Genomic DNA, 25,596 nt, shown 5'->3' with positions numbered 1-25,596 from the left:
AACTATTTTAATTATAAATTTTATGCCTAAGGGTCTGCCTGACAGGCTCATCCTCTCCAGTTTCTTACCCACTCCTAAGAGCACTGGACTGATTATTTTTCAAACACGTTGTAGTTAACACACTAATGTGGTCCCTTTCTGTCTGCCTTTCATTCCCTATGAGGTGCACAGGGATTCTCTCCATCTCCAAAACCAGCTCCGTGTTGTCTTTCTTCCTTGGGCCTCTTTCGGGAACACGAATTCCACCGTGTTGCTCCAGTGCATTCTTTGCATTAAGGATTTGTTGAGCTCCTGATCTTTTTTAGGCCTTAGATGTAGCACCACTGACAACCTGTGTCTTTTACATGCTAGTGGAAGAAAAGCTAATTGATAGTTGCTGTACGGAGAACTTAGAAGTTTTAGAAAGTGTTCACTAGAACACTTGATACGTAAGAAGTGTTCATAGCTATCCAGTATATGAAGAGTTTGTTGTCCAATCACAAAAGTAGGAATTTGCTAATTCGTTTTGTATTCTCTGGCAGATCCTATTCCTACCTGTTTTTACTTTTTTTCTCCTACATTAAATTTCTCTAGAGCTAAGAAAATGTCTCGTTCATTCTCCTTAATTTCCATATCTCCAAGGCAACTAGAGATGGCAAAGCGTCAAGAGAATAGGGAACTGCTTTGATGCATAGAACAGCTTTGGAAAGATGTGTTAGTGTTCTGCATTAAAGCTTAGCAAGGCTGCTTCCCCTCAGGGGAGGTGGTCAAAGAGCAGCCAATCAGTTCATGTCAGACAGTCCCTGTTCCCATCACAATGGAACCCACTTGGATACTGAACTGCCATGGCTACATCTGTGCAGAATCAGAAGGAAGGAAAAGAAGTCCTCCCCTATCAGTGGACTTGGAGAGGAGCATGCATGCACAGGGTGGAGGGAGGGAGGGATTGGGACGGGAGGAGGGAGGAAACCATGGGAGTTGGGGATACAAAGTGAATAAAGTGTAATTAATAAAAAAAAAAACACAGTGAAGCTACAAAAAAAAAGCTTAGTAGGTCTGCTTTTCTACCTATTAAATGACCCACTTCCACTTATGTAGTTTTAACAAGAAAAGACACATCCATCAAAAGGATGGAAAATCCTTTCCACCCCATGGCTTCTGCGCCTGCCATCTTCTCTCACACTCCCTCACTGTCGCTCTACAGTGGGTTAACTAACTCAAGGTCAATGCAGCCTATAAGATCACTGGCTTAGTTTCTGAAATCATTCATTTCCCTTTCCTGGCTCTAAGTCTCCATGCGCTTCCTGTTTTATTTAAGTTTGATAGGACTCCAGAATGTTCTTCCTATCACAGTTATTTGTGACATGTCATTAGAATGCACACCTGTGGTTTTCCCCAAGTGCATTTCATCCTACTACAGGACATCAGGTAGTAAATGGCTTCATGAGTTCTATGATGAGAGGTCATTGAACAATGTACTATTCCCTCAGCAGAATTAAAAATAAGAACCACACAAAGAAGCCCAGCAGTAGTGAAAATGGGTAGCTAGTAATTTTAATGGAATAGCAATGTAGTCAGAAAATAAACATACAGGCTTTTCTTTCATGGAATTCTGACAATAATTGTAACAGTCAACTTGAGGGACCTCAGTAATTTATCAGAAAGGATAGAATAAAACAAAATAAAAATTGGACATGAGACTAGTTTACAAACAGTTTTGTAAATATTTTTAGAAGCCATTAAGACTTCTAAATGGAGCATGTAAAACAAGAAACATCATATTTAGGCTCAATCCCAAACTGTTTTTATTTTCTCTGTTAATCCATAGAATTGAGAGCCATTGTGTTTTCACGTTGATGTTGATGGGCTAATTTGATGTTTGTTGCTGTTTTTATTATGAGAAAGGTCTCACCATGTAGTCCCTGTTGCTGTGAAATTCACAGTGGTCTGCCTGCCTTTGTCTCTTGGGTGTTCGGATTAAAAGCTGCCACATCCTAGTCTGTACACTTTAGTCTACTCATAGACATGGATGCCTCCAAAATATTATCATAATCATCTCTTTATTTTCAAGTCTCTGCAAAGCAATCCGCAGACTTTAGGAGGTCTGCTGTAAAATAGCCTTCACCTGTGACATTGCCTCATGCATGCATTGGTTGGCTTTGGGCTGAAGAATTTTGGAATCTCTCTTATGCCTTGACTTTATAAACCAAAGCATTTCCCTGGAGTGATTGCATTAAATTTTGTAGATTTAGAAATGTGTTAAATGACCTTGAAGGTTATGACTGTGTCTCCATTAGCAACTCAGAGATAAAAATAAAACAATAAAAGACTGAAGAGTAATAAGGGTTGTTTTTGAGAGGGAAATGTCATATCTAGTTTGATAATTTTTATTTATAAAACTTTTAGAAAAGAAAAATATAATTAAAATATTTATGTGAGTTTCCAGAACAAATATTGATATTGTGTCATATTTACTATAGATACAATAAAAATTCAAAATTTGAAATTTGATTTATATGCTATCTTCCTTCACTGCAGATGTAATTATGAATATCTGTGAGGTATATCTTTGTCTTCTTCCTGTACGGTGTGAATGATGGTTCAATAAACATTTATTATTTGACATCAGTCATAGTTTTGGCTTATATATTGGTACATGTGTGGATGTCAGAGAACAATCTGAGAGAATCAATTCTTTCCTTTTGTTGTGGGATTCTTTGAGTGGAATGAAGCTTATTTCTTGACTTAGCTCAGTGGAGGCTCAGACTTGAGGCAGTTCTCCTTCCTCAGATTCCCAAATGCTTGGATTTACAGGCTTGAGCAATTCCTTTTTAACAATGTCTTTTATGAAAGGAAGCTTCTGGACTTGTAATGAATTTGTAGTAAAAATGGGTATACGGGGACTTGAATATTAAAAGGAAGTTTTTGCTGTGGCCAGAGTCTGGATTTTATTCTTCAGACTCCTCGGAAAGTTACATACCATCATAGGAATAATTTCTTACTTAGGAAATAGAAATACTAACATTCCCTCAATTTAGAAATAAATATGAGAATAAAGTGAAGGAAGGTATTGAGAAATAGGTCAGAAATGCAAAATAAAATATACATACTATGATGAGTAAAACACATAAAAAGAATAGATATAGAGGAGAATGGAAGCAAGGGGCTGCCTTACCAAGATGAAAGAAATGAAGGGGTCAAAATGCAAAGTCTGTGCAGTGGAACTGGCTGAGTGTAGGGTGCAAGAGTTGTGATATTGCTGTCTTCTAGGTATAACAAGATGACCTGTGAACTTCCGTGAGCATTAGGCGGGGTCTGGTGTCTTTCTCTTCATGTAGGTGATGTAGGCATGTGTTTATGAAGGGTGGGGGATCTATATTTCTTCACTTTTACTCTAATAAACTCTATCAGAGTTGTGGCTTTGCAGATAGTATTTGAACTGACAAATACATATTCAATTAGTTTGTTCAAAGAAAACCTAGCTAAAAATCATAGCACACCCAATTATAATGTATTTCAAAACTTAAAAATTCTAGCAATATCTGTGCTGCCTTGACATAAGTCTGATATTCCTTGTAGACTTTCAAGTGTCTTCATGTGTTAAACAAAAGTGTCAATCAACTAATATATCATGCAACTGTCAACTAACACATCACACAAGTCCTTTGAGCAGTACAGTATTAGGAGCCAAATTCTATGTTTATTTCTCATACATATTGTAAATATGTAATTATGATTTTATTTACACTTGTGTTTGAGTATGCATGCATGTTTATGTGTGTGAGCATGTGTGTGTGTGTATGTGTGTGTGTATGACTGACATATGAATAAAGTGCCTGCAGATTCCAGAAGAGGTTACCACATCCCTGGGTGGAGCTCAAGCTTGGGAAATAAATTGTGAGACAACCAACATGCGTGCCCAGAACAGCACTCTGGTCCTCTGGAAGATGTACCCTTAAGCATTGAAATATCTCTCCAGCTCCTCCACTCCCACCCCTCCTACACCAGGTTATTATAGATTATAAGTCATAGCACAGGTTTCTGTTTTCACATCTGTAAAATACAGACTCTGAGCTCTTACTGCATTTCACTTAATACACACATTCCATCAGCTGTCTGGTGCATTGTCAAATAGTTTGACTAACATATTTAATGTTATTGTTCTATTTTATTTTGACAAACTTAGACTTTTTGCAAGCTTCTTTTTTTTTTTAATTTCTAAACTTGGAATAAATGAGTACCTGGTTTAGAGAGCCACTGTGGGCTTACATAGTGACACACTGTCACTTACATCAGTGACAGTCACTGAGAATGACACCAGGCTATGTGGGAAATGAAAATGAGGTGGCAGGATTGAACTGACAAGTTGAAATTTATTTTCAAACTTTGCTATAAAATTAGCAGCAGTTGTGACGACACAGTCATTGAAAAGTAGAGTTTGACTCAGAGTATCATTTCTCAGCTTGCAGGTCTCCCCATCTAAAGAGTAGTAAATCTCAAGACACTAGCTTGCAAGTCTATTACTGTTTGCTTGATTCAGTAAAACCCAGCTTGCTTCTTGGGTTCATTTGCTTGAAAATCCTTTTCCAGCCCTTTACCCTGAGGGAATTGTCTGTCTTTGATGCTGAGGTGTGTTTCTTGTATGCAGCAGAATGATAGATCCTGTTTTCCCATCCATTCTGGTACCCTGTGTCTTTTGTTTAATTCCATTGATGTTGAAAGATATTAATGAGCAATGGTTGTTGATTCCTGTTATTTTGACTTTTTGGTGGTGATGTGCATGTGTGTGCGCGCGCGAGTGTGTATGTGTTTGTGGTTTGCTGGTGTGAAATTATTTTTGTGTTTTCTACATTTGTCTTCATTGAAACATCCATAAGCTACAAAACTGTAAAGCTGGACACCACACCAAACCGAAATGAATGTACTGATTTTACAAAAGGATAAATAGAACATTTTATTAACACTTGTTTTGCAGCAACAAAATGACAGTTCACACCTTTTCACTCAGCACAGCAAAGGTTATGATCACACAATATTTGAGACACAAAGCAGAGGGGAAATTCTAGGTCCTTAAGGTCAGGAGTGGTTTGCATTTAAAAGCAAACTTCATATTTCATATTTGCAGTAGCAGGGCCTCCAGTCAAGAGCACAGGACACTGAACAGATCAAATACCCAAAACGGACAGGCAAACACACCAGGTGACATTTTGCATTAAATTAGGATGTGCATTCTTATCACCGCAAAACATTATAAATAGCTCTGGTGTTAACTTTTTTAAAAGAAGGAAATCATTACTACCATAAGCAACATGGGAAGAATTTACAAACAGGAGGTTTTATGCTTTGCACTTATTGCTTGGTACACAAATGTTGCAGTTCCTGTTTAATTATATTAAGAAATGACGAGCAAAATGCCTTTTTTCCCATCTAAAATTCTATGACTCTATGAAAGTAGAAATTGCAATCCCCTAACCAACATTAGGTGTATGCTTGTTTTGGTTCTGTGTGAAAAGTATTTGTTATGTCTGTGTGAGTGAATATGTATAAGATATACAGGGATATAGATATAATTTTAATATATTTTGTCCTATATACTCAAGACAAATATCTCTTAAATGGGACATTAGGTAATAAAATTGTCTACATATAGATCTCTAGTGTTTATCTTTTCATATTATATATAGCTTTGTGGCATGAGTTTCATATAGTCTTTAGTTATCAAGGAAGATTATCTAAATCATTTCCTATTTTGTTGTTAATATTGCATTTCAAGGGTTATATATTTATACTAAATTTTTATTAGGTTCTTTATGATTATATATATATTAATCATTTCCTAATGTAAGTTACAACCAGTACAAAGTTGTAATAAAAAATACATTGAAGTCTATTTCTTCTTATATTTTTTCAAAAAAAGTTATGTGATATGTTACATGAAAGTTGAATTTTATTGAAATGTGAGGGGTTTGATACTGTCAGGTAATGAATGGGAGAGCATGGAGCATACTCCTCCCTTTACAAGCTCTCTTTCATAAAAATAAGTGTTTGTGCCCAAGCATTTCACAAAACACTGCAAGATAAGCTTTTTGAAGATCACAAAATATCACACACTCTGCATTCCTACTAATAATTCGGTACAATTTGCTAGCTGCTAGTACACAATATAGTTCTTCAATTAAAAGACAGAGCCACTCCATGATATGCACATAATGATTATAGTCAATACCCGATCTAGCCAGCTTTCCAGCTCCACTATGTCTCTAGACAGGATATCCCTGGGATATTTTGCAGTCCAGTGTAATAAATAAATAAGTGCAGTTTGCATGATCAAGTAGCTTTGGCTTCCTAACTTCTGTAGGATGACATGTGCCAACTGTTTTAGTTGTGTTCTCTAATATGGTGATGGGTCCAACAAATACCTACTTAAACCTACAGTAAACCTTCAAGTCACAAACAAAAGGATGAATGACCTGAATGGAAATGACATAATGTGACATCTTCCACAGATTGCACTTAATGGGAATCTCATGGTCTATTTTCAATTCTTATTTTTTTAACAGCAAGACTTGCTTGGTTGATATGTTTACATGGCCACACCACATTTTTAAAATTATTTTGTGCAATCACAATTAATTTAATCACAAACACTAAAAATAAACCCAGCAACTAGCTTCGTTATGAATAATCATCTTGGTCCTTGTAGGTATATGTCTCCTGTGCACCTTCTTGAACAAATTCTTCCTTCTTCTCCCAGCCACCAGGCCAGCCTCCATTCTCCTGTGTTGTGGCACCATAAGATTTGGTGGTACCATAATTTATGTAATTCTGAGTGATGTCCCCTGTTTCTTCTTCCAGTTCATCTTCATGAATAAAGCCACATTTTTCTTCACTGGTTTCCTCAGGGTCTGCCCAAGGTTGCTTCTCTCCTGAGGCAAATATTGCATAAAATATGACTCCCCCATAGTGGACAAGTGCAGCAATGAGGAAGACGTACTGCCACTCTTCACGGGACTGTGGTGAGAAAAAGCAGTGCTGTGAGAGCATATTCCAAAACTAGAAAGCCACCCTGTGAGAACACTCTGCCATCTTTATGAGGCACTATTATGGGGGGTATCCATGTCATGAAAACACTTTGAAATAAGACTATTCATTTTATTGTTTAATATTTTAAGGTAGAAGTTTGAAAATAAAATCTCAAATACATGCCTGGCCTGCTGAGTTTAAGAATATTCTTTCACATTTAGTATTTTCTAGTCTTGCACCTTTTTTGGTTGGGTGCATTCACTATATAACTGAGGGTGGTCTTGAATTGGGACCTGACTCTTTCTCCTTGGTGCTAGAGTGATGACCATGAACCATCTTAGCCATCTCTTCCATCTGTAAAACCCAAATGTTGAAGTCCTATATGTACATAAAAGGACAGCTCTCTGACAGTAACAGTATTCTTCATAAAACTGCCTTGGAATATGAATTGAGGTTGTCAAATAAAACTGGAAAAAGCTGTTTGTATACTTTATAATGTAGAGGCAAAGGGTTGTAGTGCTTGGGGGTGATGTTCTTTCACAACAGGGACATCAGAAACAGGTATTTTGTAGAATGTCCTAGCTTGTCTAATTAACACTTCTAAATAAATAAATAATCAGTGGATGTTGGATGGGTTTGAAAAACACCTTGTTTGATGGTTGGGAAGATGGGCTTTATCAGAGCTAATATAGAAATCTGTCCTCTGGGTTTCATTTGTCTTTCCTATTTAAAAGTGGAGAGAACACCCCAAGGAGAACACCAAAATTTCCTCCAACCATAAGAGAGAATCTCTTACATGCAACCACTCTTGCTCCTACCTTGTTCTTTGTCATTGCACCAACGATGATAGGGCAAACCATTCCCGACAGTGTGCCAACACCATTTGAAATGCCCATTAAGATACTGGCATATCTTGGAGCAATATCCAGATGGTTAACATTGAAGCCTGAAATATAAACAGAAGTTTTGGCTCAAGGTCAGCATAAACCAAGAAGCAAGTACTCTGGTACAGAACATCAGATCACATCTTCCCAAAAGATAGTGGGTACATACTGTGTGCTTAACTATGAGTTTTCATAAGTCCATCCAAGGCATTTTGAGAAAGAGAGGATATACATTTGCTTTTTCAAGATTTAATTTGGCTTACAGCAAACATTCTCTTAATGAATTGATCAAGTGTGACAAAGAATAAGAAAATCATTAGGGGGAAGTTGAACAATATAATTCTAAATGATGTTTCTATATGTTACAACTGTTGTCCAGCACATAGATAATTAATAACAAAGATCAAGATATAATATAGAGAGACAAAGAGGAAGCCCCTCACCAGAGATAGCAAATCCACTGAATCCCACTGCAAGCACCAAGAAGGAGATGGCCACTCCTCTAGTGTGAGAGTAGCCAACAACCAGAAGCAGGGTGGCTTCCATGCCGAAACCTTTGGAGGCAAGCACAGCAGAGTATTGCAAAGGTTTCTGTAACCTTCTGTGAAATTTTATTAGTTCTCTGAGAATTTCTTATGATGTATTCTGATCATATTTTCCCTGAATCTTCCCAGAACTACCCCCACTTCCTTCCTCACCCAACTGTGTCTTTTTTGTTTTACAACTTATCAAATCAAATTTGTGGTGCTCATATATTCTTGAGTATATGTCTTTCCACTGGAGGTTGATCAACTTATTAAATCTTAAAAAAACAAAAACAACAACAACAAAACACCCCATTGTCCCTCTCCCAGTGGCTATCAATTGCCAACATCTCCTCAGCTGGGGTGGGACGTGGTGCCCACCTCCTTTCAGTGCAATGTTCCCTAAATATATTTTGAATAACAACTACTAATATGACTTAAACCCTACTCCACAAGATTGACATATATGTGGCACCATTATTGGGCCAAGAACCTGAGGCTAGACAGGACATAGGCCCTATAGGAGAACATTCTACTATTACTCTGTTAAATCAACATACTCTTAAGCAATTCCTAATGGCTTACCTTTAAACTTGTTTACTAACTGATCTTTCAACCCTCATAAGAGAAGCTTCTACTTACTGCAAATGTTGATCAACGCTGTGACCCATAATGGGCCAACGTACAGGGAATAAGAGGCAGCAGAATTCTCAGTACTAACCAAAACATATATACTGCAAACACATGCACCCCCCCACACACACACACACGCACTTTCAAATGCTCAGGGATCATTAGGAAGAAGTCACAGAAAGAGTATAAGAGATAGAGGCAGTGGATGACAACAAGAAAACAATGTCTTCTAGACACAGCAGGGAAGCCTCATGTACAAACTCAAAACCATTGTGTCAGTGTGCATAAAACCTGTACAAGCTTAACTCAGACTAACCCCAAGAATAAAATTACTATAAACAAGTAAAGCAAAACTACTAACATTTCTTAATCTTACAAATGTGGACAGTATACCTCAGAGAGACATAGTGGTAATAGTTTATGCCAAAGATTATGGGAGAATTTATTATGTGTTTTTAGCAATTTATTTACTTTTTATGTGCATTACATGTGAAGGTGTCAGATCCCTTGGAATTGGCATTACAGACAGTTGTGAGCTGCCATGGGGGCTGGGACTTGAACCTGGGTCCTTTGAAAGAGCAAACAGTGCTCTTAACCACTAAGCCATCTCTCCAGCCCCTACTATGTGTTTTTTAAATCCAAATTAACCTAATGTTTTAGTGGTTAGAGGTTTAGTTACAATATACACAGATGGCTTTGTTAAGCAATGCCTTGTAATGAGTGAGGTTGGCCATGGGAAAATGATTTGAAATGAACTATAAAGGTGCACTTCTAACAGGCATGAAGCGGTTTGACCCACTTAGAAAATCGGATTCATGTATGTAAATCACAGGTTCTTTAAGCAGGAACATATGCACCACATGCACACTTACCCCCACAATTCATGATCTTTCTCACTGTTGTTGTTGAAAGAATTTGCTTGCTTCTTAGAAAGTCGGCAATTTGGCCGCCGATAGGCACAATGATTGTCATGACGAGATGTGGGACCGCGGACAGCATGCCGACCTGACAAGTGCAGGAAGGGGGGAAAAGTAGGAGAGAATAGAGGAAGTGGGAAATCGAATGACCTGGCTTTCTCTATCCATCTTCATCCATTCCTACGAGCCAGGGAAGGCAAAACACTGTCTCCAAATGCACACTCACTCTCTTAGAATAAGCAGTAATGTCCACAGAGCAAACCATGAGAGCTAAGTAAATTTACTTTGATTTTTTTTTGTATTCTTACAGAAGAAAAATTTTTATTGCTCTATTATGACTCAGAACATTCTGAGTTCATGAATCAACCCTCCTGAATCTTGTAGTGAGTGAGTCATCTTGGTTTTCTGATTCATATTCTTTAAGTGTGTTTGTATAAATTCATCATTAATGAGAGGCAGAAGGCAGAGGATGAGATCTGGGAGAAAATTACACCCTTGCCCCTCAAAAAGGCTATATTTACATTTTCTGTTTTGTTCAAAAGGTGAAACACTACATATTTACATTTTAAGACACTACTTCTAACTTTCATACCCTAGATTTCATTTATGTCAAGGTAAGCTCACAAGTCCTTCAGTAGAGTCATTTGCAGTCAAATGTGGTCATGTTGGCAGACTGTCATACGCAGCCTCTACACTGATTTCCTAGAAATTAGGGCAATATCAAATCTCGCATGCCTTCAGCATTCGTTCTTAACAATTAATTTGGAACAGTAGGCAGTTTCCTAGGTATTGAATGGGGGAAGAGCATATTAAAAAACACACTTAAATTGGCTGTTACCACATGAATGGATGTTCTCGCTTTAGTATATTTTGAAGCACAACTTTTAGTAAGGGAAAGACTGTAATTTACTATTTGTGATTTTGACTCGATTATTGGAGCTATGAAATGCATATTATCCTTCATTTTACAAATATGGACTACTTTAGAGCGACCCTTTCTGTGTCCACATGAAGTGTTTTACATATGAAAGAGGTCTTACACTGAGCAGCTTCAGTTATCTACTGTCCATTTGAATGAACAGCTTTATCCCTTTGCACAAAGAAACGGCACAGACTTAAAGATTTATTACTTTATTTATTAAGAATAAGACTTATTACTCTTTCAGCAGAGTCAGGACCAGAAATGCAAGAAATTAACAGCTAGAGGCTGCTGAGAGGTAAATTTTGGTCCCTGCTTAAACACTTGGAAGTATGGAAAGTTCCAGCTTATTAGGCAAAAATTCCTGAAAATTGTTCATGTGTAGGTCTTTTCAGCTCTAGTGACTTATTATGAATAATCAGTGCACACATCCTCTGGCTGATCCATCCCCTGTTGGACTGTATTTAGTTGGCTCATTGTTTTAAGATTTAAGGAGGATAAGATGGATATTTAGATTCTACAATTTATTCCTCCTAGTATTTCCAAATTCTTATACACTAGTCCTCCCTCATCTGTGTCTCTCTGGTCACAGTTGTATCGCAATTCTATCTGAACTATATTTTGAAGCTGTCAGGAAGCAGAACATGAAAAACAACCCCTCTTAAAGAGCTCAAAGGAAACAAATGTTTCATCTCATTTGATAAGTGCCTGAATTCTGATGTTTAAAGGTGGGCATGCTGATCCTAGAACTAACTTTGCCCTAATTTGCCATTCTCAAAGGGGCTGAAAATATTTAGCTTAGGGAAATACTCCATGTGGGTTCCCTAGTAAGGGGAGCAAGGGCAGCCACTGGCATGAACTTGGTTGCCTGCTCTTTGATCATCTCTCCCTGGCGAGGTATCCTTACCAGACAACGAGAAAGAGGATCCAGACAGTCCTGATTCACTTATTAAAGACAGTATAACAGCTCTTACTCATAGATAAGAAATTAAAGATGATAATTATTAAAAAATCAGCCCCAAGTTGTAGATCAACACTTCATTATATATCTTAGGGTCAAAGCCACATGACCTGGACACAGCTAGATTTGCTACCATGATCTCCTATTTTTTTTTTCAGGTAAGTTGTAGAATTCAAAACAATTTTTACCAGCTTAACAAGAATCCTCAGTCCACACTGCATGTAAAATATAACCATAACTTTTGCTTAAAAAATAACAAGTGAATTAAATAATCCATATATGTTTGTTCATTTATTTTTTCCAAACTGTCCCTGATTTTATTCAAGTGTTTTCAGCTAATTGTAGAAAAAATACTAAGAAAATCATTTTACTACCATCAGTTGGCACCTCTCCCAGCCCACCACAAGTCCTGGCTTTATTAATAACCTCTGAGTGTCACTTTTGTCCTAGATTATGAAAATGGACTCACACCTCCAGCAGTCTTTGTTAAGAGGTGTGATAATCTTAGAGGTCCCAAAGCTGCCCTGCTATGTTTGATCAGCTCCGGGGAGAAGAGCCAGTCTACAGCAGCCATTCTTCTCAGAAAGAGGGGACTGTTTCCTTAGAAACAGCTGCTTCAAAAGAGCTCTTAGGCCAGCAAATGCCAGGCTCAGGCTTTCTATAGCCCAGCTCTCAGTTAGCCTTTCAAGTAAAGACACAATATGAACAGACCAAGCCCAGCTGGATTTACGTAGCAACACAGGAGAAACAGCACAGTCATTGCCAGCAAAGATAAATGTATTCAGGACTCAGCAGAGAGCTGGGCACAGAGCTCAGAGCTGGCACTCCACACTAACCTGCTAAGTGAGTGACTGAATGTACAGTACAGGTCATCTGATGTGTGACACTAAAGGGAATTGAAATGGAGTTTCCATATCCTGAGTCTGTTGCTAGTTAATATCGCATTAGGAGATTTCAATTATTACCCTCAAAAAATAAATAATTGCACTCAGTTTGTTTTACCATCAGTCAAACAGAAATGATAACTATCCATCTGGTCTACCAGATGAGGCTATTCATGAATCCAAAAGAAACTTCTAGAATTTAATATCCCTATACAAAAAGAGTAATTAAATTTGAGTTCTTCTTATAGAAAATCTGAAAATGTTTTTGTTTCTGTTTGTATCTATAAACAAATGTCTTGTATGCCTTGTGTGTGTGAATTGGTAATACAAGATTTCTGTCTAATACTACAAAGCTTCAAATATTTGGGAGAGAGAAGCTATGTTTTATGTCTGAATAACACCAAGTGTCCTATAATAGACTCAACAAATGCTTCTTAGATTAAATTGGATGAACAAAGTGCAAGGACATTTTCAGCCTTTTGATTAGTTAAGTGTATCTTTCAATTGGACAGATCTCTGAAAACACATAGAGAGGAGATTGATAGCAGCCTAAACACAATTCCATTAGAATGGGTTACCTTTCTTGCTAGCAATAAGCTTGTCCTGGACTAAAGGTTATTGTATTTGTTTATGGGGAAAAGTAGGACTAGGACACACACACACACACACACACACACACACACACACACACGTACTTCCTTACAGTAAATCATGAAGATTAGAAGACAAACTTTTGGCTAAAGAAAAGAATATTGACTTAAGTATGAATATTATCCAATATTTTAATAAGGTGAATTTGTACATACCTTGCTAATTTCAAACCCAAAAACTTCCTCAAAATAAGCTGGTTGACTGATGAGCAGTAAATAAAATGTCCAACTCCTGCAGAAGTTTGCAACAATTATTGCATAGACAGGCATGGATGTGAAAAACTTCCTCCATGGAGTCTTGAATTTCTGAAAGCCCAAAACGAGAGTTCCTCTGCTTTAGCATTTTCTGACTGAAATTGATGCTTTCTGTTTGTAGAGGCATAGGATGGGTAATTAAGGAGATAATTAATTGGTAGCTACAGCCTCCCTGTTAACCTTAGGCATGTGAATAATCATTAAAAGAAAACCAAATGCCAATCTTCTGACTTAGTCTAGTTTTTAAAGTATGCAAACTCGTGTACATAGAAAATAAATTCCAAAATCACGGGTTCTAATTTCTAAGATTTTAAAGCAAAATGCTGCCAAATCAGTGGCTTTCTGATATCTAAAATATTGAAAGTTGAATGTATTTGACATGAAAGAGAAAATGAGACCATGATATTGCCCTCCCTCTCTGAAGTTAGCTAAGCCATCATCTATATGTAAATTCTCTCGACCATTAGTGATGATCTGTATATTTTAGGACACAGAGGTACAAGTTCCTGAAATATTTCTGTGGTAATGAGGTCCAGTAGATACATCCTATGACATCATTACCAGCGAGTTATGACATTTGAGTCTTTTCTAAATAAAAGCAAAATACCTAGAGATGATTTACATGATTATAATATTTTTTTAAAAATTAAACCTCATACTCTTAATATTTCAGACTTCAAACTATTTTTCATAGTCACAAACACTTTCTTAATTACCTCATTTGAAGAACAAAATATAGCTCCTGAAGAAAGAATCTCCTAAAATAGCTCCAGTCAGTGTTTCATGATCAAAACAGGAAGTAAATTTCTCGACACAGATTTAATAATTATTCCTGAGTGTTGAACCGCGTGATTGTTGGTATTAATGTATCTGTACTCAGATTTTCAAAAATGACTTCAGATGCAGAATTGGAAGAAATCATGTTGGAGTGATCAGAAATATATGTAATACCAGGAAAGAGAAAAACCTATATCACTAATGTGTAATAAACACTGTTGCTTTCGGTAAATATTTGTTTTGTGATGCATAATAGGTAAGCTCCAAAGGACAGGTGTTTTTTTCTTTACTCCTATAGATGATACATGATGAAAATACTTCACAGGTATATAAAAATGGCCGGAGACAGGAATGTGTGCATGAGGATAACTCTGTGTGTGCAAAAGGTATAACTGAAGAGATTAAGAGTCAACAATTTCAGCACTCGGGAAGGCGGAGGCAGGTGGAGCTCTGTGAGTTAGCGGCCAGCCTGATCTACAAAGGGAGTCCAGTACAGCCAAGGCTACACAGAGAAACCCTGCCAAAAAAAAAAGTCAACAACTTTTTTCCTGCTGGGAAAATACTTTTTTGCTTTTTTGAGGATTATCGACCCTGGGAACTATATTCTTCATATGGTAAAGCACTACAACAGGAAGAGAAAGGTGTCAATTTTTAAAAGATGTATTTATTTTTATCTTATATGAAGCATATTTTGCTTCAATGTATGTCTGTTCACTACATGTGGGCCTGGTGCCCACGGATGCCAGAAAATGGCATCAGATCCCCTGGAACTGGAGTTACAGATGCTTGTGAGATGCCCTGTGGGTGCTGGGAATTGAACTTTGGTCCTCTGGAAGAGCAACCAATGTCCTTTATTAATCACTGAGTCATCTCCCTAGCTCCACTATCTTACTTTATGCCTTAAAAATTCAGAGGTAAGGAGGTGGGACTGGGAAGAGAGAGGGGTGCTGCAGCTGGGATACAAAGTAAATACATTGTAATAAATAATAAAAAACTTAAATTACTGGGAACTACAAGTAGATGTATATCACCCTGACAATATTCTGTTTATTCAGCTGCTGCTTTGGGAATGTGATTATAACATCAACTTGTTCATATATGATCCCTCATTTTCATACATTAATAATATTCCTAGGAGAACAGCATAAAAGATCTAAGCCACACACAATTGATTGTAACCTGTGTTTTCATTGGATCCACACTCAGAACAAGTGACCACAAAAGACAAAGGCAGGGCCATGAGCCGGACAGTGTCAGTCACTGCTGATTGTAGTGGATCTGATAGGTCTTTATGGAAGAGCAGATGACATGCTCACAGAACGAAAGTTTGAATCTGTCCAGAAAAACTGAAGTAAGCAGGACAAGATGTCAGCTATGGTTGTACCTGTGTAGGACCCTTTTGGACCCTGAGGAACATGGTTCCTATCTGTGGCCCCTACTGCATGTCTTTCAGCAGGCTAGAATTTAAGTTCAGGCCCTTAACACTCTCAGGGCAGGCCTTTTCTCCTAAACACTGGAAGAAAAGTGCCTCATCCCTAATACACATTCTTTAAACCTTCCCATAATCCCTGGGTGTTGACCCCCAAACACATAACCTTTGCCAGTATAACTGAGCTTGCATTGCTCTTGACTCCTAGGGAGGTCTGCTTTGTCTGGCCTCCATTGGGAGAGGATGTACCTAGTCCTGCAGGGACCTAATGTGCAAGGGTGGGTTGGTACCCTTAAGTGACCTCACCTTCCTCTGAGGGGAATGAGAGGGGGTGTGTGAGGGGAGTACTGGGAGGAGAGGGGCAGAGCTGAGATCAGGATGTAAAGCAAACAAATAAATAAATTCAAAACTTAAAAAGAGGGGAGGGGAAGCACATTGGACTGGTGTTCCTGGTACTCAGTGTGGTCTCCTCCCTTTTCAGTTCTCTCTCAGAGATATTTTGGGTGCCCTCTGTGGGAGCTTCCTGGCCAAGGAATTCTGAGCAATACAGCTGCAGACGTCAGGGAACCAGTGTTGACTGTGATAGTGGTGTTCAGACAAACAGTCTGCGACTGCATTGCCTGCTATGTTATAGGCATAATTTGGTCCAAAAATGTTCAAAAGAACTTGAAATACAAGTTTGACTTCCATTTGATCTGATTTTGAAATTCATTTTGAAGTGACAGGAACATGTGAAACCTATTTAGAAGAAAAATACAGTGTTTTTTAGAAGGCAATGGGGTATAGGAAGTGGAAAGCTGGAGATTATGTTATTCTCGACTTTCCTAATGCTGCAACCCTTTAATACAGTTCCTTATTTGTGGTGACCCTCAAAACTATAAAGTTACATTTTCGCTACTTCATAACTGTAATTTTGCTGTAGTTATGAATTGTAATGTAAATATTTTTGGAGATAGAGGTTTGCCAAAGAAGTCAAGACTCATAGGTTGAAAAGTGATGTTGCTCTAACCCATCTGTTTTACTTTGGGAAAAAACAAAAACAAAACAAAACAAAACATCTAGCAAGCAAGAAAGAAGATAGCAATCATTCCTAAGGAAGGTTAGGGAGAATGGATGGATGGACGTGAGGGAGGGAGAGAGGGAAAGGAAAGAGGGAAAGAGAGAGAGAAAGAGAGAGAGAGAGAGAGAGAGAGAACTTGGGGCCAGCTACTTCATTTAGTAAGGACTGGTAAGATAATCCAGGAAGGTGAGATGAGCAATAAACAGAGGTATAGACACCATAATGAAACGCTTACTTCCATTGCACCTAACAGATTTGCGCTCTCTCCAATGCTCTCTTCTATGTACCTACGTTCTTCATCCGTAATGGTAGGATGCTTTGCAGGGCTCTCATAAGACACCAGAAGCCAGAACATGTACCAGACCATGCCAAAGCTTCCTGCAAGAAAGGATTGACAAGGAGGAGATGAAAGGCAGGCAGTTGTTAGGAATACGATTAGCAGCTAGAGGTTGGAGACATACAATAATCTCAATGAGAACCATGTGGTGTGGTATGTATGGTGTGAGCGGCTGACTTCATCCACATCAGATTTCTCAAAGACTGATGCCATGGTTCATATCTTTGACTCTAATTAAGCAGCACTGATAAACAAAAACTCACAAGCAGCTACTGAATAACATAAGTTGGAACATCTCATCTTCCATTACTGAGCTGTGACATGCTAGACACAATGCCATACAAGAGAAGACTATTAAACAAGATGAAATTATTATGTTTGGAGAATTCCATAGAATGAGGAGTGGATACGTTTTTTTTTTTTTTTATTTGCTGACCATCAATATATAAAAAATGGTTTAAATTTCAAGAGAGGGAGAAATATCTGTTCCACTCTCTGACTAGAACTTCTAAAGGTCATAAACAGGTTTGAAGCAAAACTGGAGAATTTGCTAGCCTAAATGATGATAGTAGATGAGCATGGGCCTCCACAATTAACATGGAAGGACTTCCTTGTGATGTGCCTATACACTGTGTGTCCTAGCTTAGACTTTGTTGATCGTTCTCTAGGACTGTTCGAAGTTACATTGTCAGCCCACAAACTGTTTTCTCTCCCTTCCAATCCTCTTTTTTATTTATCTCTCTCACCATGAACACATATTCTTGTTGTGCATTATAAATCTGTAAGCAGTAACAGGAGGAGTCCCAAGGGATTTATCCTGCTTTCCCCACTGCTACCAGGCCATTGCATTTTTCTTTCTCACTCTTCCCTCCATCCCTTGGGTAACAATCTAAGTACTCCTGAGCTCACTAATACTTCATGTTTGTCTGTTTAGTCTCTACGACATCTTTCTTAACACCATACATAGACTCTGGTGGGTTGTCTTCCCTTTAATTACTGAATACAGAAGCAAATGTGATTTGAGGCCAGATTTTGTTTAAATCTCTTATAGATGTAGCTGTTATGGCAGGATTTTCCTAGACTTACATCCTCACTGCATCATTCATTGGTGATATGATTCAGTAAGTAACAGTCACTCCAAACCTCCACTACAAAATGGGAAAGATTTCAGTTTTTTGAGGCAGAGTCCTATCATATGCCCTAGCATGATCTCTAAATCATAATCCTCCTAAGTGCAGGGATTTCAGTGTTTACTACAAGGTCCAGTCAAAAAGTAATTTATCTATAAGTTTTTGACAAAAAAAAGTTAAAGGAGATGCTGTTTACATCTCACAGAGCAGTGGGTGTAACTCTCTGAGCATCTACTAACCGAGCGCTCTATCATTTGGTGAAGATTAGCACTGTGTTCCCGTAGTGTGTTCTGCATGCCTGTAACCTTGTGCTTACCAACCCATCAAACATTTCCTGTATGCCACTCTGTTTATTATCCCTACCATGGACTAAAGTGTCCATGGGTCCACTTGGTGTTTTTGTAGCTATTACCCTTCTTCAATTATTCTACTGTCCAAATTTTATCACAGTGATTTTTAAAACAAAAACCAAAGATGCCTTTCAATATTCAGTTTTTGTTACAGACAGCAAGCAAACATGCTTTGTGTAATTCTTTTTCAAATACTTACTGTGTATCCTTTGATTCATACTCAATGGTAAATGTTAAATGAGATTCAAGAAGATAGAATGACTTACTTAAATTAGTATTTCTTTTCTTTTAAAAATATTTTTATTGAAAATAAATTTTTGTAAGCTTTCTGATTACAGTTTCTATTCCCACAACTCCTCCCAGATTTTCCCCACCTACCCACCTTAGAAAACTTTCCTTTCCAATATAAAGAAATAAGATTTGAGATGTGTCCACAACTTTAGAGTCCCATCATCTCTTTAAGTAAATAATAAACTAAGCCAACTCAGGGTAGCAACTAGCCATACAAAGTACAAACCATGTTTGTCCACAAACCCTTGTGAAAACCTAATGAAAAAATAAGACTTAGAATACTATTTTTTAAAAGAACAATTTTTGATTCTCTCTAGGGGTCCAATAAGAGCACCCAGAAGGTAAGGACACTTTCAATCAAACCTGAGTTCCATTCCCAGAAACCACACGGTGGAAGGAGAGAACTGACTCCTACAAGTAGTACTATGACCTCCATATACATGCCTTGGCACGCACATGATGCATGAACACATGCACATATACACAGAGAGAGAGGAGATAGAGAGAGACAGAAACAGACAGAGAGATATGCAAATACATATATGGCTTACAATGAAGAGCATTCACAGATCCAAAAATCTGTCAATGGGCTCTTCAGTACCCAAAGAGTCCTCGAGCCCTTGTTATAAAGCAATGTTTGTCAGTTATCTCTAGGAAGACATGTTTGTCATTTTCAGAATATTTCAATGTAAGAACAAATGGGTGTGGCCAAATTCAGAGACAACCAGAAACCTCTCTATAGTACCATATGCTTTATCTTCCAGATCCTCATGCCCACACCCAAAGATGATATTAGACACCTTTCCAGGGAAATCTGGAAAGCTTCTTCTTCTTCTTCTTCTTCTTCTTCTTCTTCTTCTTCTTCTTCTTCTTCTTCTTCTTCTTCTTCTTCTTCTTCTTCTTCTTCTTCTTCTTCCTCCTCCTCCTCCTCCTCCTCCTCCTCCTCCTCCTCTTCTTCTTCTTCTTCTTCTTCTTCTTCTATTTGGTTTTTCGAAACAGGGTTTCTCTGTGTAGCCTTGGCTGTCCTGGACTCACTTTGTAGACCAGACTGGCCTTGAACTCACAGCAAAACTCCTGCCTCTGCCTACCTGAATAATTATAGGCGTGTGTCACCACACCCAGACATTCAGCTTTTTTTTTAATTGCTTTTTTTTTTCTTTTTTTTACAATTTGTTCACTTTGTATCCAGGCTATAGCCTCCTCCCTCCTCTTCTCCCAACCCCTCCTGCCCTCCCTACCTCTTCTCCTCCCATCCCTCTCCCTCAGTCCACTGATAGGGAAGGTCTTCCTCCACTTCCATCTGACCCTAGCCTATTAGGTCTCATCAGGACTGGCTGTATTGTCTTCCATTGTTGCCTGGTGAGGCTGCACCCCCCCAGAGAGTGTGCCCCTGAGTTCATGTCAGAGACAGTCTCTGTTCCCCTTACTAGGGAACCCTCTTGGAGACTAATTCTATGGGCTACATCTGGGCAGGGGTTTTAGGTCCTCTCCATCCATGGTCATATTTGCAATACTATCTCATCTCTATTTTAATGTGGGAACTCAGTGGACTTTCATTTCTGTTCTGTGATTAGTTTTTATTGACATTGTATCAAATATTTTGATGAATTATCAGGACGAAGATCTTCCTGCTACCCATGCTCACTTAACTTGAGGAGGCAGAATCAGAAAAGATTCAGAATCAGAATCAGAATCAGAAATCAATAGCAAAGATACGTGAGTTGGGGCTAGCTCCTTAAACCTCAGCATCTTAAAATCAGGAGGTCTTTATTCACCTCCTAATCAGAAGCATAGCAATTAATAGAGTATTGCAAAGTGTCCATCAGCAAGGTGGTTGCTCTTTAACACAAGAAACAGCAATGAAAGGAAAGTAACAGCTCAAAGCTTTTTTTTTCTCTTTTCAGAATATAAAGGGATTTTAAGATGAGAAAGTAAGTAAATAAATTGTGCATTGTATGCTACCATCTTACATTATCCTATACATAACTCTATTGAAAATAAATGTAACATACCATACACATAAAACACTGAAGACCATCCAGTATACTGCACGAGGATACCAGCTAAGGGCATCGCAATGACTGCTCCAGCATAGGAACCTAGAGGGAAAGGGAGGAGGGAAGAAAGTGCATGAGAGCAATATTTTTTTCTCTCATGTACATACAACAGCTGCATACAAACATACACGCACACACCCACGCATGCACGCACGCAGGCACATGCACATCACCTCATCAAACACATATTTACCCTACACCCTACTTCCTTTCACAAAATCACAGAACCACACCTTGAATCACACCTAGGTAGCAGGACATAACAGAGATTTAAAGAGCTGTAGCGGTTTGTGGGCTGGGGAGATGGCAAAGAGCACTTAATGCTCTTGTAGAAGACCTGTGTTCTCTTTGCAGAACACACACAGTAGCTAACAACCATCCAAAACTCAAATTCCAGGAGATTTGATGCTCTTTTTCTGGCCTCTGAAGGCACTAGGCACAGAGGGGGTACAGTTACGTACATGCAGACACTCAGACATATAAAATAATAAATAAATAAATACGTAGATCTTTTTAGAAAGGCACAAATTGTGTTGTATACAGATATGCAGTTTTATCTTTGCATAGTGTTTTCTACTTTTGTTTAAAAACTTTTCAGAAATGACTGTGAAAAGAGTATCTCATAAACAGAGACACAAACGGCAATATTTAAAACATTAATGTTCCACATCTGCAGGTAATAACATTGCTGATAACTTAATTTATTATTGGTGGATTATTCACACTTGCTCTGAACTTTAAAGTGAATTTGTGTTCTCTCTTGTTATGATTTAGAAATTGAATTTTTCTTTCTCTTTGGGACTCATAAATCAATATATAAGTAAATAAAGTGGCCAGGCACTGTGATGCATGCCTTTAAACTCAGAGTTCAGAAGGCAGAGGCAGGCAGCTCTCAAGGCAAAGCCTAGTCCACATAGGGAGAATGTGCTAGTCTATGTGGTTTAGACTATGCTAAACACTTCCCATGCCTCATAACTACCTCAAAAATAAAATAAAAAAATAAACAAAATTAAAACCACCAATTAATATACCAAAATAACACAAAGCAAAAAAAAGCTGGTACCAATGCGAATTACAAAACTAAAATAGTGGGTTCGAAACCAGATACTTTTGTAAATGTGTTTATCAATTTTGAAGTATTATTGGTGTCTCCCCTAAACTCTAGCCCACCTCAGCAGCACAATGCTCACCACAGAAGGAGGTGGTAGCCAATCTACTCCTCTCCAAAGGAGGGGCCCACTTGCTCCATATCCCGTGACAGGCTGGGTAGGTGACGCCCTGTGGTGGGAAAACAGACATGGGCACTTAGGCTGCAGGGCCACTCAGGGCACTTAGGCTAGCACATCCCCTCCACTGGGCCTGTTTCTAATCAAATGTTACTAACAGGCTCTTACTAAACCCATGAAATCCCATTCGAAATGCTTTGCCCAGACAGTCTCTTCAGATGCTCCCACCCATCAGGCTTTTCTCTCACCCTAATTTTCTTAAAGCAAAAGTTAAGACTGTCTACCAAACATTCTGTGAAATTTGGACAACTTTTTGTAATGCACTTCACTGAGTGACCCCCAAATACAAGGACCCTATATAGGAGTTCAGCCATCTAGAAACTGACATTAAAAATAATTGGCCCGTTCTATAATTTTGAGTCTATCATGTTTTTCCATTTTGGAAGAAAGAAGAGTTCTCTCGGTGTTTTTATAGTTACATTATTTCTCTATTTCCGTCACATCCTATGTGAACAAGGAACAGTTCATAGGTCAAACTCAGGTTTGCAAATGACACTCCTTCAAAGTCTTCTGGACAGTACCTCAAGATCTAATTGTATAACCACATGGCTTTGAATATGCTAAACACGTCAAGACTTAGAATAAAACTCTCAAGAGGGGTGGAGAGATGGCTCAGCAGTTAAGCTAATCCAGTTTATTTCCTATCTACAATTGTCTGTGACCCCAGCTCCAGGGGATTTGATGCCTCTGGCCTCCTCTGGTACCTTCACTCACATGTTCATACCCTCAGGCTAAAATCCCATCTATACATAACTTAAAAATAATTTATAGATTAATCTCTTAAAAATACTTTCAAGTATAAGGGATGTAGTTCAGTGGTAGGCAAGCTCTTACTTGTCTTGCATGAGTGCATGGAGCCCTGGGTTGGAGCCCCAAGTTGATTGATTCCCTTACATTCCCAGTGCTTCAGTTTTTATTTTAATATTATGCAGTACAGTTAATATCCATTCCTCTAAGAAGATAAAGGTGAACACGCAGTTGCACCTAAACTTGAAATGATGCCACCCTGTAACTCCTACCTCCACAAGCCCCTGCAAAATCCTAACAAAGATGACGCATCCATAATGCACTCGGGCTGCTGACGGGATCAGCATATTGAGGGTAGAGGTGAGCAGGATCGCAGCTCCAAAGACCCTGGAAGACAGAGAAGGAAGATGTCACTCAGCATGACTTGGACAGCTCAAAACTCCACAGGTCAACTTAAGCAGCCAAGAAAAACTATAACCAGTTTTAAAGTAGATATTCTCCTCCTAAAAGAATAAAATAATTCTTATATGGATCACCTAACTGTCATAAAATCATCCTTTAATTACCTAAAAGTTACACATTATTTGATGTGCAGTGAACAAAACAATGGGCTAAAAGCAATCATACTTTAATTCTCCCCACGGTTAGATCTCACAACAGGTGTTTGTCTTACTGAATGTACTAATGTCAATTCTTTCTTTGTTGTTCTTTATTGTGGGATACAGAGGTAGACAGATTCTCTCTGAAATACACCTACAGGCTCATATACACACAACTTAAGAAAGAATTAAAGAGAAAACTTTAAAAAAATCTTTTTGCAAGTAAATTCTAATTTAATTTAATTATTTTTGAAAGTTCCAATAATCTTAACACTAAGGAGTACAATCATGTCCCCAGTGGGAGTGGCAGAACCAAGCCCTCGCAGAGAAGTTTAGGAACACATTCTTCTGAAGGATCCAAAGTTGCACTTTGACCATTCAGTTCAGTCAGGATTGGGTGCCTCACAGATGTCCCAGTTTTTTCAGAGAAGTATTCAATATCACAGTTAACAACTTAGACTTCTGAAGGTGCCATGATGACTATTAACCTGCTACCGGCTTTAATAATCATGTTCATGAAGGGCTGCAGAAGAGCAGCTTTCTCATGTCAGTCAAAGGTGGGGGCAGACAGTTCTCAACAGCCACATCTGCTTCTCTCTCTACTCACTGGGGATAGTTTGTCTCACCTCACTAACACTCTGTCCCCTCCTCTTTCCTCTACATGGCTGCTGGAGAGACATGTTCCGTTAGAGATGATATGGTATGCTAAGATTCGAGGGATATAAGCCATTTTGACCAGTTTGTCTGTCGCATGAGTCTTCATGTAGTTATTGGGGTGGGGTGATTTGGATTACCTATGAATGTGAATTCCTGCCACGACCTTCTTTCTGTTGGTGATGTCTTTAAAGTAGATGTTAGAGTAGAGGTGAAGTTTCACACGCTTCATTAGCCTTGAGACTCAGTTTCTGAACCACCAGCGTTTTTATAGGGATAATTCTCAGTTGCAGGGTGCTGGCTTATGCATGAAGTGATGTTTCAGTTCCATCCTGAACTTTACCCAACAGATACCAAGAGCTTTCTCCCTCCCATCAGAAAATGTCTTCAGAAATTACCAAATATCACGTGTGGGACAAAATCAGCCACATAGTGGAATCAGTGATGTACTATTTGTTGGATGCCAACCACAATCACAGCTAAATTTAATGAGTGCTTATTTGAGGGAAACCAGGTTCAGCCCTCGAAGGCTGTAACTTCACGGCCACTAAGGGACCCATCATCACAGGTATTAATTTACCCACAGTACACACAGAGACACTATCCCTGCAAGTGTACTTTGCAGCAGAGTCCTGTTAGCCTACAATGTTTCTAGCTCTATAAGTGCATGACAATCTCTGAATGCTTCTAAGTTATTAATTCCTCCAACTGTCATTCTAAGCATTGCCATTGCTTCTTGTAAGGACATTGACTTCATTCAAGTTGATTACGAATAAAGTCTTTTTTTAATTTAATTTTTTTATAATGTATTCACTTTACATTCTTATCGCCTCCCAGTCCCACACTCCCTCCCTCTTTCTTCCTATCCCCTTACCCTACTCCTCAGAAAGGGGGAGCCTTTCTCCCCTACCATCTGACCCCAGTCTATCAAGTCTTATTAGGATTGCCTGAATCCTCTTTCTCTGTGGCTTGGCAAGGGCCACCCACCAGGGGTAGGTGATCAAAGAATGGGCAATAGAGCCCATGTCAGAGACAGCCCTGCTCCCTTTACTAGGAGACCTACATGGAGACTGAGATGCCTACAGGTTACATATGAGCAGGAGGTGTAGGTTCTTTCCATGTGTGGTTCTTGGTTGGTGCATCAGTCTCTGCATATCCACCTGGACACAGAATTTTTTAGCTTTGTTGATTTCCTTGTGGGGCACCTGTCCCCTCCAGGCCCTTCTATTCCCCCCACTCTTGCATAAGAC

General features: G+C 38.6%; 1 protein-coding gene across 1 annotated transcript in view; it reads right to left on the bottom strand.

Annotated features, from left to right (window-relative positions):
• Positions 1-4,904: 4,904 nt before the first annotated feature.
• Positions 4,905-25,596, bottom strand: part of Slc17a6 (solute carrier family 17 member 6) — a 39,669-nt gene continuing 18,977 nt past the window's right edge. Inside the window, exons 4-12 of the mRNA XM_021657649.2 lie at positions 23,366-23,480; positions 22,251-22,338; positions 21,016-21,102; positions 17,131-17,273; positions 13,531-13,680; positions 9,916-10,048; positions 8,330-8,440; positions 7,821-7,948; positions 4,905-6,990 (exon numbers count right to left, since the gene is read on the bottom strand). Of these exons, the coding sequence (XP_021513324.1) occupies positions 6,655-6,990; positions 7,821-7,948; positions 8,330-8,440; positions 9,916-10,048; positions 13,531-13,680; positions 17,131-17,273; positions 21,016-21,102; positions 22,251-22,338; positions 23,366-23,480 (1,291 nt within the window). The 3' untranslated portion in view covers positions 4,905-6,654. The remainder of the gene's footprint in view (positions 6,991-7,820; positions 7,949-8,329; positions 8,441-9,915; positions 10,049-13,530; positions 13,681-17,130; positions 17,274-21,015; positions 21,103-22,250; positions 22,339-23,365; positions 23,481-25,596) is intronic.

The sequence above is a fragment of the Meriones unguiculatus genome, chromosome 14 (assembly GCF_030254825.1).
Source record: "Meriones unguiculatus strain TT.TT164.6M chromosome 14, Bangor_MerUng_6.1, whole genome shotgun sequence".
NCBI classification, from domain to species: Eukaryota; Metazoa; Chordata; class Mammalia; order Rodentia; family Muridae; genus Meriones; species Meriones unguiculatus.
This window is presented reverse-complemented; position numbering and strand designations above follow the sequence as displayed.